Source organism: Styela clava, chromosome 4 (assembly GCF_964204865.1).
Source record: "Styela clava chromosome 4, kaStyClav1.hap1.2, whole genome shotgun sequence".
Taxonomy (NCBI): Eukaryota; Metazoa; Chordata; class Ascidiacea; order Stolidobranchia; family Styelidae; genus Styela; species Styela clava.
The window spans coordinates 12800704-12818964 of NC_135253.1; the positions used below are offsets into that span (position 1 = coordinate 12800704).

The following is an 18261-nucleotide window of genomic DNA, read 5'->3' on the forward strand; positions in this document are numbered from 1 at the left end:
ATTGTATTTTTTCGACAGATAAATAACAAAAATATATGTATAAATGTAATTTATTGTAGATTTTCTTACTTTCGTTTGTGAGATTTAAAATCTCCTCCTCCCTTTTTCTGTTAACAAAATGGACCAACGTCAACTTTCATCGTCATATTGCATGCGGACTATTGCAATTTGCCACCTCCTCGTTATTTTCACTATAATACATTCTGCTTCAACTTATAATTTGGAAGCTCGTTTACCACTTTTCAAATATGGACCAGAATTGAGCAAGTTCGGTTTTAGCGTTGCACAGCACAGAACCACGACAGATGATGCAAGTGAGTACATTTTATAATATATGTGACTGGTGTCGTTTAGGTTATCAATGTTACATCTCATTTGGTCTTAATAAGATATTGTTTGAATCTAACAAAAACCTCTGCCTGTTAATTGAACGATTTGACGATATGGACATGCCATTTGTATCATCTTTTGTGAGTAGGATTTTCTGATTGATACCAGGGAGAGAAAGGTGATAAGCCGGCTCAAATATATATAGCGAACGTCTTTCGTCCGGTTACACGTACATGTTAGGTATGGGAACAGTTTGCCAGTTATTTGTTTTAGGTGCACGGTTACGTGAACCACCCTTCGACGACGAGAATTCTCGCATATTATACTTATCTCCAACAGGATTCGAACCTGCTAACCCGCGCATGGCAATCAGAGGTGCGATGAAAAGCGTTCTTCTAATGCTTAGCACGCCCCATGCATAATGCAATCAAAAATTTATAACGAAATATTTACTTATTAATTTCATTTCAGCTGGTGTAAAAAATACATTACTTGTGATTGGAGCACCTACTGCTAGTGCAATTAATTCTCAAGTTGGTGCAAGAACTCCTAAAAACCCAGGGGGCGTTTTTTATTGTCCTGTATCCACCGATCCCCTCGATTGTACAAGAGTTGATATGGATGCTGGTGGTATGTTAATTTTGTTTTTTCTTTGTATTTTTTCTATTTCCCAAGGGGGAACATCTCAAGTGGATATGTGGAAAAAAATTCGGTTGGAAATTTAGTTGCAGACGACATAAAAATTTGGCGGAAAAAATTAATTTCAATATATGTGCCACACACAGCATATACATAATATATAGATAGCTGTTCAAATTTTCACACACACATTTATGAGATTTTTAATGTTCCCATTTTCAAAAATGATTTTACTTTTCGTTTTTCAGTATATATCTTTTATTCATCCTCTCTCCATGTTCTTACTTTGACAAATGTTATTTTCTTAACTGAACTTTTTTTTTGTTTTGTACATAATGTCAGGTGACATTTCTATAGGAGAAAAAAAGCTGGTGAAAAGTAACCAGTGGCTTGGAGTTAGCTTGAAGAGTCAAGGTATTGAAATTTTACTAATAATTATTTAATACTATTCAGAAGTAATGGATACACCCTAGGCCAGTGGTCGGCAAAATATTTTTAGTTATGCCCAAATAGTAAAATGGAAAGAGTTCCAAGGAGTCCAAGGACCAACAACCATCATGTTGGTGACAACCTAGTTTGCCTCGGCTGAGATTTCGTTGGATGCTGGTACTGTACTTGAAATGAACGTAATGTATGATCGTTTGATCTATGAACAAAAACCATTTGGCAAAAAGATTATATGTAATGTTGGATTCATAGAACTTTTTTGTGTATCACTGCCCATAACTGAATTTCATTCGAGGCCTACTAGAAAACGCTCGACGGCCCACGATTAGGCCGCAGCCCACAGTACTACCACTGCCCTTGATCTCTCAAGTCTTAGATCACTCAATTTGAGTCAAGAATCATCTGAGTCTTGTGTCAAGTCTGAGTGACTGCAAATTTCAAACTTTGAGTCATGTCTCGAGTTCTTCAAAACAGGTTACTCGAGTCGAGTCAATAACTCAAGATTCTCTTACACTGCTGTTTTGTAAATAAAAAATTGAATATTAATTCTTTTCTGCTCACCATAGGTCCAGGGGGATTTCTCATTTCCTGTGCACATAGATTTACTCAGCATCTTTTTACCGAAAAAATATCAAGAAACGACGAAGTTGAGAGAATGTGTGGAAAATGCTTTCTTTTAAATGGTATTCTGCTTTTATTTCTAGTTTTATTTTTAACTTATGGCCTGCAATAAAATAAGGTCAATAAGAGTCAACTTTTTTCTCAGCATGTTGCTTTTGCAACATTGGAATGGTCTCATTCCCTGAAAATTTGTTTAAATATTGTCACACATCCTTACTCATGCAATTTATTATTTTGATGATTTTTGGTTCTTACAAGTTTATGTGATAAAACTTATACCAAATAAATGCTATTAGATTGTGACCTTTTATGTTACTGCACAAATGGAATTACGTTAATGTTAATAATAATTCATGGTATTTCAATGAAATTTTATGTGTCTCACTCCTCGAGTCAGCCAATTATGTAAGAAGATGTATAAAGTGGGTTCTTCATTCATATCTTCACATGTGAATAGGATTAATAAAAAATCCAAATACAATAAACAAGATTACACAGATTATTTTAATTGAACCAGAAATATTTCAAAATTTCATTCAAGTGAGAAAACAAATATGAAACATATTTCAGGTTTTACTCTCTCATGTTTTATATTGTAGAGAATTGTTATTTATCTTTTTCTCATTTCAGCAACCAGAAATGATAGAGTTGTTGAAGTTTCGCCAGACAGTCCATTGCTTCCTAACGAGTTTATATGTAAGTATGTCTCCAAGAAAGGTTGATTATTACTGAAGATTTGGGAGACAAAACGGAAAACTCATTCATTTCTACATTATTGCCTATACTACATTCCTATTTACTATTATAAATACCAATATATTATGATTACTACATCAATACTATCTTATGGTGTTATACCACATTTTCAGAAAATTATTAAGTAAATTTACCTTTCAATCTAAATTTCCTATTTATTTTTATTTTTGATCACATGTTTTATGCACTCTGAAATTGCTTGGAATAAGGCTCTATATACTTAGGCGGGATATAATAGGAATATACCAAGGTATCTTTTTAATTTGTAATAAATTGCTCAATTCTCTGACAATTCTCTAAATATTCAACTGAGCAGTAGGGCTGAGCATTTTGAATCTGATCGAATAGTAAATTATTCGAATCGGTTCAGACTGAAATTTTGAATCTCCGCCCACAGGTCTAAATGATTTTTTTATTCATATCAAATTGTTAAAATGTAATTCTGACATATGACTCTTTTCCTCCGAGTGAGTTATTAATGAAACATGTTTCTTACTGTGTGTGAACACTCAGCAAACTATCTGAGTGATAGATTACGTGTTTTTACTAATTTATGTGTCTGAAGGACCAATTAGGTAAAATAAAACAGTTAATACAACTACGTATCTTACAAGTATTCGAGATTCGACTCGATTTGAAAAAAATATTCAATTTGATTCTGAAATCATCATATATTCGAAAATGCTCAGCCCTACTGAGTAGTATTGAACGTACTATCTTTAAACCCAAGTAGGCCATTAGGCAATCATGTCAATTAGTAGGTCACTGCTACCTGTATCTTTTTTATATAATGTCACGAAATATTTACTAAATCATTTTTAGCTGTTCCAGTGGACCTGGCTTCCACAAGGGAGGCTGATTTGAATAATAAGTATTCATTTAGTCATGCACAGACTGGTACTTCAATAGCCATGACTTCCACTGAATACATTTTTGGTAAAATATAACTGTCTGGCTACCCCATCGGTGAATAACCACTGCAAGCGCGATTTATTTCCTAAAACTAGTACAAGTCTCTTGATGCTGAACATGCTGTTAAAGGTGTGCTGATAATGCATCGTTAATAATAAGAGTTGGATAGAAAAAGATAACAGAGTTTGTAAGATTACCAGGATTCTAGAGGTGGCTTTAAAAACAATAACTGTCAATTAATGCTCAAAAATCTTTGCAAAAACGTGCAAAAAACGTGAAAAACTAGCAAAAACCTTGCAAAAATTAACAGTTTTTGGTGGTTTTATATATATATTCGATTAATCTTTGATATAACAGCTTCACCCTGTGATTCAATGGAATCTACCGCAAGTTTGCTCAGTAGCAAACGTAGATATGGATATATGCAAGCTGGGACCTCAATTTCTCTTCATGCTGATCAGTATATGCTGGGTAAATCAAGTGTTTGGCAATGTAGTTCATACAATCATACCTATGCATTCCATCGTCATTCTGCACTTCATTTTTCTTTAAACTTATAGTGATAAATTTGACAAGGCATGCATATTAGTTCTAGTTTTAGTGTTGCTTTCTATTTTGGCTGTCTTCAAAAATTATTAATTTCAATGCAAAGTATTTATTGAAATTATGGAAATCTTAACTTGATCTAAAAATAATTAGATTGTTTGTGACATTTCATCTACTCACTCTGTTCTATGTTATCATCATTTAAGTTATCATAGTTATTTAACGCAATTTGAATCTGTATAAACGGATATTCATCTGAACTTATATTATAATATTATCACACATTAAATTTGATGTATTTAGTTGCATGTATGTATAACTCATTGTTATGATTGTAGCATGATTTTGCATGTGGTATATGTAACTATAATTTTGGTTGGTCAGTGTTGATTTTCATATTATTGTGGTGGCTCATATTTTGGATATTTCATATTATTACTACATAATCAATCATGTTTTCATGTACCGTTACATACAATACTGGAAATATTTATCAAAAATTAATTATATGCATGCAGACATTTGAATATGATAAATAGGATTTGCGATGAACATACAAATTACTAAATCTATTGTATTCGAAACACAATTAATGAAACTAGTGCAAAACATAAAATCAGGATTTCAAACAAATACATAGGATCAGAGAAGCGGCGCAATTGTGTAACAATGCCGACTTATATAATAATTTTAACTATAATAATTTTATTATATTGAAAGAGGTAGCGAGCTTAAAAGTTTTGGAAGCCTCGTCCTAGATGACTGAAACTATTGGGTATAATCATACACAAACAGAAGTTAGGGTGTAAAATAAATTTCTTTATATTTGTAGAAATAATTAAGAAATTTAAGGGTTATGATATTTTAGGTTTTCCTGTAATTTTCCAATGTTTCGAATTTGCTCTATTACGTGTTCAATATTGTTCTTGTCCTTGTCATAAATGAAAATACCCTTCTTATTTCTTTGCTTTCAGTTTAATTTCCTATGTAATCGATTTGCTTATTATTATTCAATATAATTTTATTTTTCTTACAAATTATTCAGGAGCACCAGGAACATGGGCATGGACAGGCGCAGTTTTTGACATGGACATGGAAGTTGGATCAGGAAATCATATGGCACAAAGTCCCACATGCTTCAGAGACAGAAATGAAATGGGATCTCTTGGCGTGAAATGCAAAAAGTAAATATACAAGTGATAAATTTGATTATTGTGTTGATAGTAAATAAATACTATTATCATTGGCATATAAGCGAATAAACCATGAATTATATGTTTTTATCTCTTTAGGGTTTTATATTTTTCTAAATACATGTATGGAAGTACCAAGATTGCAATGTTTTCACATATTGAATTCTTTTCAGAATTCCTGTTAAAAGGGACAGCTATATGGGATTTTCAGTTGCTACAAGTGATGCTATTGGTACTGATTCTGATGAACTATATTATGCTACTGGAGCTCCAAGGGGTAATGACACAGGAGTTGTTATGTTTTTTCAAAAGATAAAAGGTAATAACATTTAAGTTTTTTGTTATAAACAATGTTCAAATTCTCATTTATTTGACTTGATAATCTTTTAATTTTCAGTGGACAGTGGAGAAAAGAAACTTGAACCAGTTCCTATACACACAGTTGTTGGGGAGGCTATTGGATCAAGTTTTGGATATGCAATTGCACTGACTGATATTAATGGTGATGGTTTGGATGACTTGATCGTAGGAGCACCTCAATATTATGAATACTCCAATAAAAGAAAGAGAGGAGGAGCTATTTACATTTATGAAAATGTTCCAAGAAGAGGTTTCAGGTAAAATTTCACGTACAAAAATGTAGAGCGCTTACCGGTAAATGCTAGCATTTTAACATTGCTGAGATGCTACTGCTACTGTTCATTTTCATCTAACACTACTTCAAATTCAGATGTCTTCTTCTTTTTCGATCTGATTTTGTTACTTCTAAAATTGATTTTGTAATTTCAAGTTCAATCAACCCAAATTCACAACCAAACAAACTGTTTATCAGGTATTTGGTGTAGCATTTTTCATGTGTCTATGAAGTATAAGTTAACAATGTGTGATTTAAATTGTATATCAAGTATTCCTCATTCACTATGCATAAAATCCTGATGATGTTTTTTTTATTCTTCAATGTCTCATTCGCTAGTGGTAGTGATACTCGCAATTTGCACTCTGGCTTTTGTACGCTTGAATAGTTTATATTGTGAGTATAAAAATAGATATTACTATATATTGCGTAAGTCAGAAATATCAGTAATTCTTTCCCAGAGGAAAATTAATTCCTGATTGGGAAACTCCAAACTAAATTATGTACTGGTAGTTGATGTGAGTATGCAATTCTGTTATTGAAATACTTCCTAGTTCCAATGATTTTCAAGTTTGTTTTTTTTAAATCATAATTTTTTTGTGTTTCTAGTAACGTTGGTGCAAGAAAATTTTATGGACCTCTGGATTCATTTTTTGGTCACTCTATAGAACCATTGGGTGATATTGATCAGGATGGATACAATGATTTTGCAGTTGGGGCACCGTATGAAAATGAAAATGGCACTGTGCACATATTCAGAGGTGAGTAAACATTGTGGTAAATTTTTTTTAAATAAAGTACTTTCAGGATAATAAGTCTGAATCCAATTTTTGGCCTGATTTCCTGTAGTTAGCTTTATGAGCGGGAGTCTTATTTTCTTTTTTATGGGGTAGCTTTGAACAAGAAAATGAAGGCAGTAATGTTCCTTTCCCCTTTTGTTTTCATGAATCGATGTTTTCACACTGATAATCTGGAATATTTCCTCTGTGGGTATTGTATTTGTTGGGGCCACAGTTGCACGTGCATCACAAGCAAAAACCAATACCATCATTTGTAGTAAATCCTGAAAACAAGTCTGTTTAGCGCATGTATTGTAAAACATATCAAAAAGAGGGAACGCATTGGCACGAAACTGAGAAAAAATGAGTAAGATGTATAAGATATGCTTTTATATTTTGTGATTGATTTATTCTTTCAGGAAAAATTATGATAACTGCATGATTAAAGATTTTATGAATAAATATTTCAAGGTGCGCCTGATGGAAGAGTGAAAGAGTCTCAAACTATCAAAGCTGAAGATTTTACACAAACACATGAAGATGGGAAAGGAGATATTGTTGGATTTGGTGCATCATTATCTGGACAAGTTGATGCAGATAGCAATAAATATCCTGATTTACTTATTGGAAGTCTATCTGATCATGTTGCATTGCTCAGGTAATCGTCATTATATAGATATAATGATGAAATTTCATGGTATTATTAGGGATTGTGGTATTATAAAATTCGTTTTTTTTTAAAATAATATATAATATTATGAAATCAGCCATAAGGCAATACTGGATAATGAAATGTGAATGCTGCTAAATGCTTTGTAGTTGTTGCATTGAGGGAATGCACGATAATTGTACTCATTAGGAACGCACTTGCCTTTATACCTTCAATTACTGTGCCCAAGTTCGAATACTGTGAGGGAGAATTATGTACTCTTCACTGTCGTAGGGTGGTTCACGTAAACGCTGATTGGTTACTGCTTTGTCCACCATCAAGTCCATGCATTTGAAACAAATACCTGGCTCTCATACCCAACATGGAACAGCAACTGGGCAAGAGGCTGGGTGTGGCCAGGTTACAAAGCCGTCTTGTTGACTTTACTCTCCCATAAAGATATAATTTATGAAAATCCTATTGTAACTTCTTCTCAATATCTCTGTTTATGACAAATTCGCTGCAGAACCTATTCCACTGGATAATATAACTCAAAGAGTTCCATGATGTACTTGTTACCTCATATTTTTCGTTGTGCATAAATGTTTGAATATTGGGATATAGGAGTATTCCAATCAGTCAATTTGGGGCATGCGTGATCATGGGCACACAATTCCAGTATATATATAACCTTAACCATCATAATATTGTTTTGCAGATCTCGCCCAATCATAGAGGCAGTAATGAGTTTGGATGTAAAAACTGATGTTCTTGATTTAGAAGATAAGAATTGTGCTTTTGGTGGGAAAGATTATTCTTGTTTCGAAATGTCATATTGTTTCAGGTAAAATATTTTTTGTGATGTAGATGATGACAATGTTTGGAATGTCACTTACAGTAACTTTTATGGGGAAGTTAAACTTCAATTCCTTTATTTCAGATATACAGCAAGACATAAAGAATATCCGAGAGAGGTTAAAATTGAATACAAACTTACATTAGATGACATACAACAGAAGAAAAGATCAGCGCGTGTCAATTTTGATTCTCCGACTGGACCATCTGTAATTGAATCAAAATACACAATACCTCGATCTGGTAAGTCATATAGTGTTAAATAGACATTTTCTATGATTGATTGAATTTGATATATCTATATTTTGTATTATACTGTAGTATTATAGATAGACTGACAGTATCTTTGCATGACGATGATTATTTTTCTCATTCCCCAATCTAACCTAATTATGTGATGCAGGATACATAAGCCCTTTTATACAATGTATTCGTACCATTTTGCTCAGAATATTTCTCTACAAAGCAGCCACTGTTAGAAGAGGAACTGATGTAGTATGAAATGACCCGAATTTGTCCGTTTCGGCATTACATACCCATTCAGAATTACATAGGTTAGATGGGGGTATGGGATTTGAACTCTAACCACAATGCCAATATGACCACATACATTATTTAATTTATAAGAGTGGTAATGTTAAAAACAAATCATATACATATAAAATAAGTTAATCAGTACAGTGAAATATTATTGGAGACGAAGAGGACTCCTATGGATGATTTTGTTATGTTTTGTTTGCTTTTCCTTGTCCTTCCTTGGTATTTTTCTTCTCATTGTTATGAAAAAATCACTTTTCTCTTCAACTACTGGACCAATTGCAATGAAATTTTCAGTTGTTAAAGAATGTATTTTTTGCCGAATGCTATTACTTTTATTTATTTCAAAAATTTATGTGGGCTTTATGAAATTTGTTTTTTGTGTTCGAAGACATCACTAAGGTTAAAAATTTAGCCTTTGCGTTAGCGATCTAGTGGTCCGGCGAAGGCTTGAACACTGGGTGCCAGTAGGCTACTGTGACAGACTGTATTCCTGTACTATTTTGTGTTCATATATTTGAGCTTCGCTCTCATGTTGATCATAAGAACAGTTGAAAATAATTCCCTTCAAAGACTTGTCATTAGGTAGAATTGACAAATAATAGAATAGTTATGCGTATGATAAATAAATATGATAATCTCTCTGGATTACGGAAATTTTGGTTTATCATGACTTTAAAGTATATTTGTTATTGTATATATGATAATATTTTTTCAAACGTCAGTTGTAAATATTCCAATTCCATGTATCGGTAACCCTGGATGTAAGACATTTATGAATGATGAACAGACAACAAACATAGATAAATGAAACATCTTTTTGTTATAGGTAAAAAATTTTGTCCGGAACAGGATGTTCACACTGTATATTTCAGCAATGGTGTCAAAGATAAATTGAGTGATATTGGAATAAAAATTGGTAAGCTTTGTGACATTATTTGCGAATTTGGTAAAAATTTTGTATTGTTAGACTTGGGTAGTAGGTGGTGTAGGTGCTATGCAATATTTTGACAACCATTTTTTGACATTTGAAAATGGAGAACTGTCACTTAAGCAATCACTCATGTATACGACGACCCTTTGACTTTTCAGTCTGGTATAAATCTGCCCAACTTATTTTACCCCTGATAAAAGTTTCTGACTTCCTATAATTTTAGCAAGATTGAATGGTGCAATTTAGAAAGTACTTTTCATTCTCAAAGTTCCAGAATTACATGACCAATCTGTGAAAGTGTTCATATATTCATTTCAAACAGATTTAATCCTGCAACCTTTGGTTATATTATTCATTGGTATATGATGAATGTGCTCGTAATACTTGTACTCAGATACTTGATTATTTTACATTGCTCCAGCTTTTTAGTGTTATAAATATATAGGTAATTAAAACAACCTTGCTAATTGCTCTTTCATATTTATTTTAGAGTTTAACTTGGACTGGCCTAAAATTGAACGTGAAGAAGTTGGTGCAGAGGTTTTTCCAATGATAGAAGACCCGATATTAGATGCCGATCTTGATAAGAAGAAGACAGCAGTCGTTAAAATAAAAACTACCTGTGGGAGTGACGGATGTCAGAGTAATCTGAAAGTGTCTGCATCTATGCCAAAAGAAGTTGAAATCGGTGAGTTGAATATTGGTATATCTTTAATGCAAATAATCTTTTTCACATAATAAAGTGCTTTGAGGTATAATATCTCAAATTAAATAGAAATCGATGAGAAAATTCTGGGTTTCGTTAGATGTAAAACTTTATGTAGATAAGCATGCAATGTAGAAATGAGAATAAAACAAGGTTTTTATACAGGGTTTGTATATAATTTTACTCTGAACAAGGTGCTTTATGAGCAGCCTTTGCTAATACAGAACTACTATAGATTGGAAGAACCAGTTTGGCACTGATCGTCCAATTTATTACACCCTGGTATTAATCCAAAAAAATGTTTCCCTTTTGTTTTCCTTTGAATACCCATTGGTATATGAATGTTTTTAAGCCAAGAGTTTTCATTGTGGTTGTTGTCCCTGTCCTTACTGTCAATAACACACACTCCATTGCTGTTGCTTGTAATGAAGAATATGCCAATCATGTCACTTAAGTTTCCTTTTAAATCAGTTTTGTCTCATTTCAACTTACAAAATACAGAGCCAAGTTCAGTTAGATTTAGTTCCTAATATTAGTCAGAAGATATTAGGTTGTGAGAGATTACATATTTATGGCATTTTTATTTTTTTATTATTTTCCTATCAAGTGATATTTTTATTACAAGAAATTTGTTAAAATCTTAGGTGAGGGTGTTACATTACCTGTAACAATTGTTGTGAGCAATGATGGAGAAGAAGCTCATGAGGCATTCATTACAATGTCTCTTCCACCTAGAGTTGACTTTGACTCATTCTCAGTTAAAGAACCTTCAACTCCTGGATTGTTGTGTTATGCACAATCATCTGGTAAGTCCTTTTTTGTGTCCTGTAATGAAGAAAAAAGACGAAAATTCAACCAAATCAAAAATAAAAAACCCAAAATAGTTTATAATTGAATTAAAACGAATAAAATATAGTTTCCAATCCAATTCAGTTTCAATTAGAAAAACTGTTTCAACATTTAACTACGCCTTGTAATTTACAACAGTATAAAACTGAGAACTATCCCTTCTTGAGCTGTTATTATTACATCATGAGCAAAAGAGTGAAGAGATTTAGAAAAGATAAATTTTTAGAGCAATAGAAACACCCAATGAAAAAAATAACTATCTATAAAAGCTCATAACAGCACTGCAACAGTGAAAAATCTTTCCCCATCATCAAGTTCATGCATATGAAACAAATAACTGGCCAACCAATTCTATACTGAAATAGACTGGTGACCGGACAAAAGGCTATGGTTTGCCATTCGAGGAAGCTGTCTTCTTGCCGAAAAAATTTGTAAATCCTATCCTATCCTGAAAAAAACAGTATTACCGCTTTTTATTCAATGTTTACAATTGGACATTGGCTTCATTCTAGTTTTTCATGTGCAATAAATAAGTATTAACTAATAAATTACATAATTTTAGTATTGAATTTATTTCTTTATTTTGATGTTATTCAAAATTTAACCGAGTGATGACACCTTCCAGGTGAATCATCTTTTATCCGATGTGATCTTGGAAATCCATACAAGCCTGGGATGAAGGATGAAATTGTGATCCCACTTGGAGTTTCAAGAATAACAGCAGAAGATAAAAATGTAATGATTTTTTTTGGATTCTATATTTTCTATTCTATAATAAATAATTGACTAGGCGGTTCGGCATGATAAAGGATTTGATTACAGAATTGAGGCAACAATCTTATTAAACTTGTCGTGTTTTTTCTCCACCAAATATGAATAAATTTTAGGCAGGTTTCTTCAAAAAACACTTCATACATTTGGTGGAAGATAGTGGTGTAGTATGTAAAAGATAGTTTGATAAACATATGATACCTCCTTTGAGAGATGTGCTTTCCAATAGTCAGAGAGTAGAATATGTACATAAATAATGCTAAAAACCCCAATGGCATAATAAAACCAGTTCTGAAGTGGCTTGAAATCCATGAAAAATGATACTGGAATGGTAGAATCACATATATTTGGAGAGGAGCATCATAGCTTTTGGATTGTGTAGGCCGTAGGGGTTTCACACCTTCAAGTAGGCCTTGATGCAATAAATACAATATTATGGGATCATATCATAGATTACAAATTTTGTGTCTATTCCAGAGAGAAGAAACTGATTAACCAACTTAATTATAAAAGGGAATGATGGTTTCCCATCAGGTTACCAGCTAGTCAGTTAATCATTCCAGACGTATAAACAGAGACAGTAAAAGTAGCCTCTACTGACTAATCCTTCCACATGTGGAGGTGTCCAGCGATCCTCCTGCATATAGTCGTCTCCCACCAGTTTCAAATCTGTGAACTCACTCAGGATATCGAATCATGCACTGGCAAGAATATTTTTCATGCTTACCCCAATGTTCCGATCATCAACCTTACTTTCTTCTTGATAATTTTTAGATTGAACTTCAAATCGGAGCACATACTTCAAGCGAAAATCCAGAAATTCCACCAGTTGTCTTGAAAGCAAGAGTTATGATTGAACTGGATATTTCTCTAATTGTATTTGCACAACCTGAACAGGTTATAATATTTTTTAAATTCACATTTCTTTCATGAATCGATGCTTAGCACAACTTGGTGTATAAAAATACCTGTGGGAAATGTAATTTCGCTCTATATCATATATTAGTCTGATATTTGATTTTGTAATAATATTAGAATGGTCTTTCAAGTTATATTGTTCAGCTTGTATTCTTAACCTGTACTCTTGTCATATATTTATTTAGGTGTGCCTAAAATAAAATTTTGAAAATCCTGTTTTTGTGAAAAGATGGAAGTTATAAAATTTGTTTTCAGTTGAATGCATTTTAAAACTCATAGTGAATGTAAATTGGCTTTTACTTGCTTAATTTCTTGCTTAACAATAAGTGGACTTTCAGAATTATGTGTACCAAGATGGCGCACAACCTGAACATAGTGTGTGTACCAGGTTAGGGTTCAGGTTGTGCGCCATCTTGGTGCACAGAATTCTGGAGCGCCCAATAAGTTGTCTTGTTATCAAATACTTTAGGTCAGATATAAGGAAACACTAATACTTGGTGAAAGTGGAATGAAAACAACTGAAGATATTGGACCATTGACTATTTATACATTTAATGTGCGAAATGAAGGTAATTAGCTTTGATTATATTAGATGAAGCAGTTTTGATATACTATTTTTCTATAATTTCATTTTCTACTTGTAGCTACAAAAGTTTTGCAATTTTGTGAAGTACGGTATGTTATGGAGATTAATGAAGATTCCTGTGCTAATTTCATTGTAACTGTTCAGGTAATATTCCGGCTTCTGATCTTAATTTGAATGTCCAGCTCCCTGCTGAAATTCATAATGGAAAGTGGTTACTTTATCTTGTGACAGCAGATGTCAATGATGGTGGAATACAGGCTGCAGGAGACTGTGGTAGCAGGTACAATTTTGTTTTAACAAATTTGAAATACTCACTATTCAGCTCGGTGTTGGTTAAAAGGTTCCTAAACTAATCTCTGAAATTTCCCCAATTTTTTTTCTATTCCAAAAACTTGCCTAAAATTATCTTCGAGTATCAAGTCAAGTCTTTTTGGCAGTTGGCCGAGTTGCTTGCTTAGATGAATCAGGCCACTTCAAGTTTTCGAAAAAAGTGACTTGAATCTCCCAAACACTCATTTCGTCTTCCTGCATTAGCTAAGGCCATTGACAATGTTGAATGTAAGATAATTAATATTATATTTAATCTTTCAGCAATGTCAATGTACTTCAACTAGAGCCATCCTTAGTTGCTGCCAGTACAAGTGGAAGATCCAAGCGGGAAGCAGAAAGTCTTGCCCAGGTATTGTTTAGCATTATTTATATTGTTGTTTGGAAATGGAATTATTTGTTGCTACATTTTAGTTTATCTGCAACAATTCATCATTTTGTTGATTAGGATGTTTTTCTTTATTGTAACATTGAACTTTGAATTATTTAGTACATAGTACTAATTAGAATAAACTGTTTTGCCTTTTATGAACTTAAACTCAGTACCGATATAACATCTTAACACCTTTGTAGCAATTAACTGGGACACCAATTGATGCAACAAAAAACTCCCTCGATATGGGTAGAATACCAAAATATAATATTAAAACTTCATGCCTTCCTGTGTTTCACAAAATATTAACTTTCTGTTTACGTAATCGAAATTGAATTGAACTTTGCGAAGCTGCCGACAAATGTACCATATTTTACAGACTATAAGGCACACTAGTGCTATTTCATTGCTTGCCTACACTCAAAACCAGTACTGGTACTATTGTTTTATAAATAAACCATCATAAAATAACCATAAAAACCATTTTTTTGTTCAATGAGTTATGTAGGATAACCTGATAATCGTTGAACCTTCAACCTTAAAAACCGTTGTATCTTATGTATGGACAAAACCCCAATGTAAGCAATTTATTGAAGGTGCCTTATGGTTCGTAAAATACTGTAATGTGACCAGTCCAGAACTATGAAAAGGCAAGTCTCCCAATGTTTAATTTTTTCTATTCATGCCACTTTTTAATTTTTCATTATGACATAGGATTTAAATGACTATGATTTGCTAGATATATTATTCCAGCAACACAATGTAAGCTAACTTTTCTCAGTTTGTCCAGATCTTCTATACTTGTATTAGCATTGTTGTCCTAAAGTTTTTTATTTTTTGCACAGGCTCAACCAGAGGCTGAAGCATCATCCAGTGGAAGTGGATATATCAGTAAAATTACTTTAGCTTGTGACAAAAAAAATACTCGTTGTATCAATATAAAATGTAATCTTGATGAGATTCCACCTCTTGCAACAACTTCAGTGGTATTACAGGTGCGTAAATGAATAAATTGTTTTAAAACATATTGTTTTAGTTAATAGACCTGCGCTTTCTCACATGCTTGGATGACACTGTTATGAGTCAAAGTGATTGAATAATTTTCAGTTATAAAACGCATGTTATTTATACTAGAAAATCTCATGAGACTCCGTCAATCAACATGACAAAATCAATCGTTACGGTGTCTGTATGAAGATGCTCTTAATCCCAAATAAGAAAACACTCATTCATTCATTATTATAATCAGACAATGTTAAACTTGCTTAGGAGATGCTTTACTGTCCATAAACCATAAACACAAAAATAGCTGTTTAATCTCATTATGAGTAATTGATCTGGTTCAATCAAGACTTCTTTCCTAAATGTGTAAATTGAAACTATTTTATTTGAGATACGTATCAAACATGTCAGTAACATGAAAGAAAATAGGTATTGCTTTCAATATCTTTGTTATTACTTCATAGATTCATGTTTGGGAACCAACCTTCCTTGAAGAATTCAAAGAAACTGATCTTGTGTATATTCAAACTCATGTTAATATATCTACTGATGCTGATAATATAAGATTCAAAGAAGACAAGAGTATCGGAATGGTAAATCTAAATCACCATATATTTGAAACCAATAAAGTTTGATACTAAGTTTTAATTGCCAGCAATTGAGGCATAGAAGGTTCTTTTAATCATTTATGAAAACACTGGAGATCTTCTACTCGATATCTAGATTTTAGCTTTCATTCCCTGCATTTTCTCTGGTATTGGGTATAACTTTTATATGAATAGAAATTTGTCCCATGCTATATTTTAGTATAACAATCTTACGTGTTAAAATGTGATGTGATAGTGTCAAAATATCATTTTCTTATTTTTGAATACATTTAAAACAACAGAGCCATCAATAAAAATATTCTCACAAATTTTAGTATTATAGTTTTTGATCTTAGAAAATCAATATTATTTTTGTCCATAACATTGTTTTAAGAAGCATTGTCTGAATTAAATATGGGACACTTTCACAACTACAAGTTCAAAATAAACATAGTAAATACGGTACTTATTGCATTACAACATTATCAATCATCAGCAAAGACATTTACCAATGTGGCTTTTTTTATTTGTACTTATTTCAGGTGCAAACAACTGTGGATCATGAGTTTTTCAAAAGTGATGTTACGTCCCAATTCCCATGGTGGTATATTTTAATCGGAATCATACTTCTTCTCATAATATATGTTCTAATTATAGTTTTGCTGGTGAAATGTGGCTTTTTCAGGCGTAAGAAGTGAGTACTCAATTTTATCTATTTATTCATATTTTGGTTTCCATAAATTCTAAATTATGTTTGAAAATTTTCGCGGAACAAATAGTTGAGTGAGGATTACATATTTTATATGACATACTGATATCCTAATGGATTGTGCATATAAAACAAAGTAGAAGCACAGGACTGCTGCGTTCCGATAGTACAAAACGAATCAAATATTCAAAATATACAAGAATAACCGCCATAAACAAGACAAAGGTTTGGTACAACAACGATATATGCAATAGTCAGTTAATGACAGGTTTTCTACCATGCAATTGAAGGTAAAATATAATAACCTGATTATTTAAAATTTGTTCAGATTTCCTCGTCCCGAGAATGAAAATGACAGAACAGTGTTAGTAGAAGAAAAGGAATATGATGACGAGAGGATATGATTCAGCAAGTGACATGCCTTGGAGCAAAACAGCCAATATCAACATCATATCACGTCGAGCTGGTCTGGACTTCCTGGGAAGAGTCTGCTAAAATTATGTTGAAAAAAACGTATTTTGTTTTGTAATTTTGTTGAGCCAAACCGAAAGCATTTATTATTTTTAGCTGTTATTCTTTCATGACTCTAACAGTCAGTCAACATTTTTATTCATCAATTTGTGTCTCTTTATGTTAATTACTTACTTACCAATGAGATTATATAATCTATTTTAATATCTGTAATATTGCGTCTGAAAAACGACCTAACAATTTGCAATTTTTTGACAAGCCGCTTGCAAATGAATAATAAAATTGTTATGCCTCTTGTTTGTGATACATTTCTGTGTTTAGAATTTAGTACAGAATAGTTAGCTTTTGCACCAAATGGTTACTGGGAAGATATATTTTAATCGTGATTAATTTACAGTATTTTGGGATGTTGTGTACAAATCAGTATAAATATTATTTGCTGGAATTAAGAAAAATGTGTTGAGAACAGTCATATTTTCTTTATCGGATATGATGCAGTTTGGGCAGACGTGCGAAAATAAATGATTGATCGATCACATGCAGCTCAGCGATGTTACATTACGTGGTTTCTGATGGCAGTTTTAGATTTAGTGTGATACATTAGTGCAGCGTTTCCCAAACTGTGTTCCGCGGACCGTCTTCGAAGTGTTCCGTGGAAAAGGAATCTTAAATACGTCTAAAATGGTCGCCATGACGATCTAAGAATCGTGAAGTTGTCGCCCAACTGACCGTTCTATATCGCGTCATCGTCGGCCTAAAGTGGACTAACTGTAGTCAAATACTAATACGGACTAACTAGGGCGAAGTAGGCATAGTGGCATTTTCGTTAACCGTCGGCCTAGATTGTTGATTGTTAAGTTCATTATCAAATGTTTTTGATTTTTCTATAGGCAAACAAGTAGGTTTAAAGAATAAAGGCAAAAGGTCAACTGTTCTTCCTCCATCTCTGCCTGGTTTTACTTTAAAATGCTGAAAAAATTAATCATTTTCGGTAAACTCTATTCAGAAAATAAATAAACGGCAGGTCTGAAGCTCGCGAAATTGCGGAAAGTACTTTTATTTCCATTAGACGTAACATTAGAGGCAAACATTACGTAATGGAAAGTAAACGCCATAGAATGGTAAAATGA

The 18261-nt window shown here is 32.7% G+C and overlaps 1 protein-coding gene across 1 annotated transcript; it reads left to right on the top strand.

The window, feature by feature from the left end:
* The first annotated feature begins 22 nt into the window (after positions 1-22).
* LOC120326688 (integrin alpha-6-like) lies at positions 23-17428 on the top strand. Its single transcript, XM_039393015.2, has 25 exons — positions 23-314; positions 802-960; positions 1312-1383; positions 1983-2099; positions 2668-2733; positions 4063-4176; positions 5297-5435; positions 5618-5763; positions 5842-6061; positions 6688-6839; positions 7329-7515; positions 8225-8350; positions 8447-8604; positions 9728-9817; positions 10323-10520; positions 11183-11344; positions 12013-12122; positions 12933-13055; positions 13546-13645; positions 13807-13942; positions 14254-14341; positions 15208-15357; positions 15829-15957; positions 16494-16645; positions 16989-17428. Exons 1-25 carry the CDS (start codon positions 119-121, stop codon positions 17062-17064), a joined length of 3366 nt encoding a protein of 1121 aa, XP_039248949.2. The 5' UTR covers positions 23-118; the 3' UTR covers positions 17065-17428.
* Positions 17429-18261: the final 833 nt, after the last annotated feature.

Excerpts from the sequence above, each read along its gene's own strand:
- LOC120326688 (XM_039393015.2), top strand. The coding sequence starts at position 119 with ATGGACCAACGTCAACTTTCATCGTCATATTGCATGCGGACTATTGCA. Across the intron at positions 6,062-6,687 it reads GTTCCAAGAAGAGGTTTCAG|TAACGTTGGTGCAAGAAAAT; the intron begins GTAAAATTTCAC and ends TTGTGTTTCTAG. Across the intron at positions 6,840-7,328 it reads CACTGTGCACATATTCAGAG|GTGCGCCTGATGGAAGAGTG; the intron begins GTGAGTAAACAT and ends AAATATTTCAAG.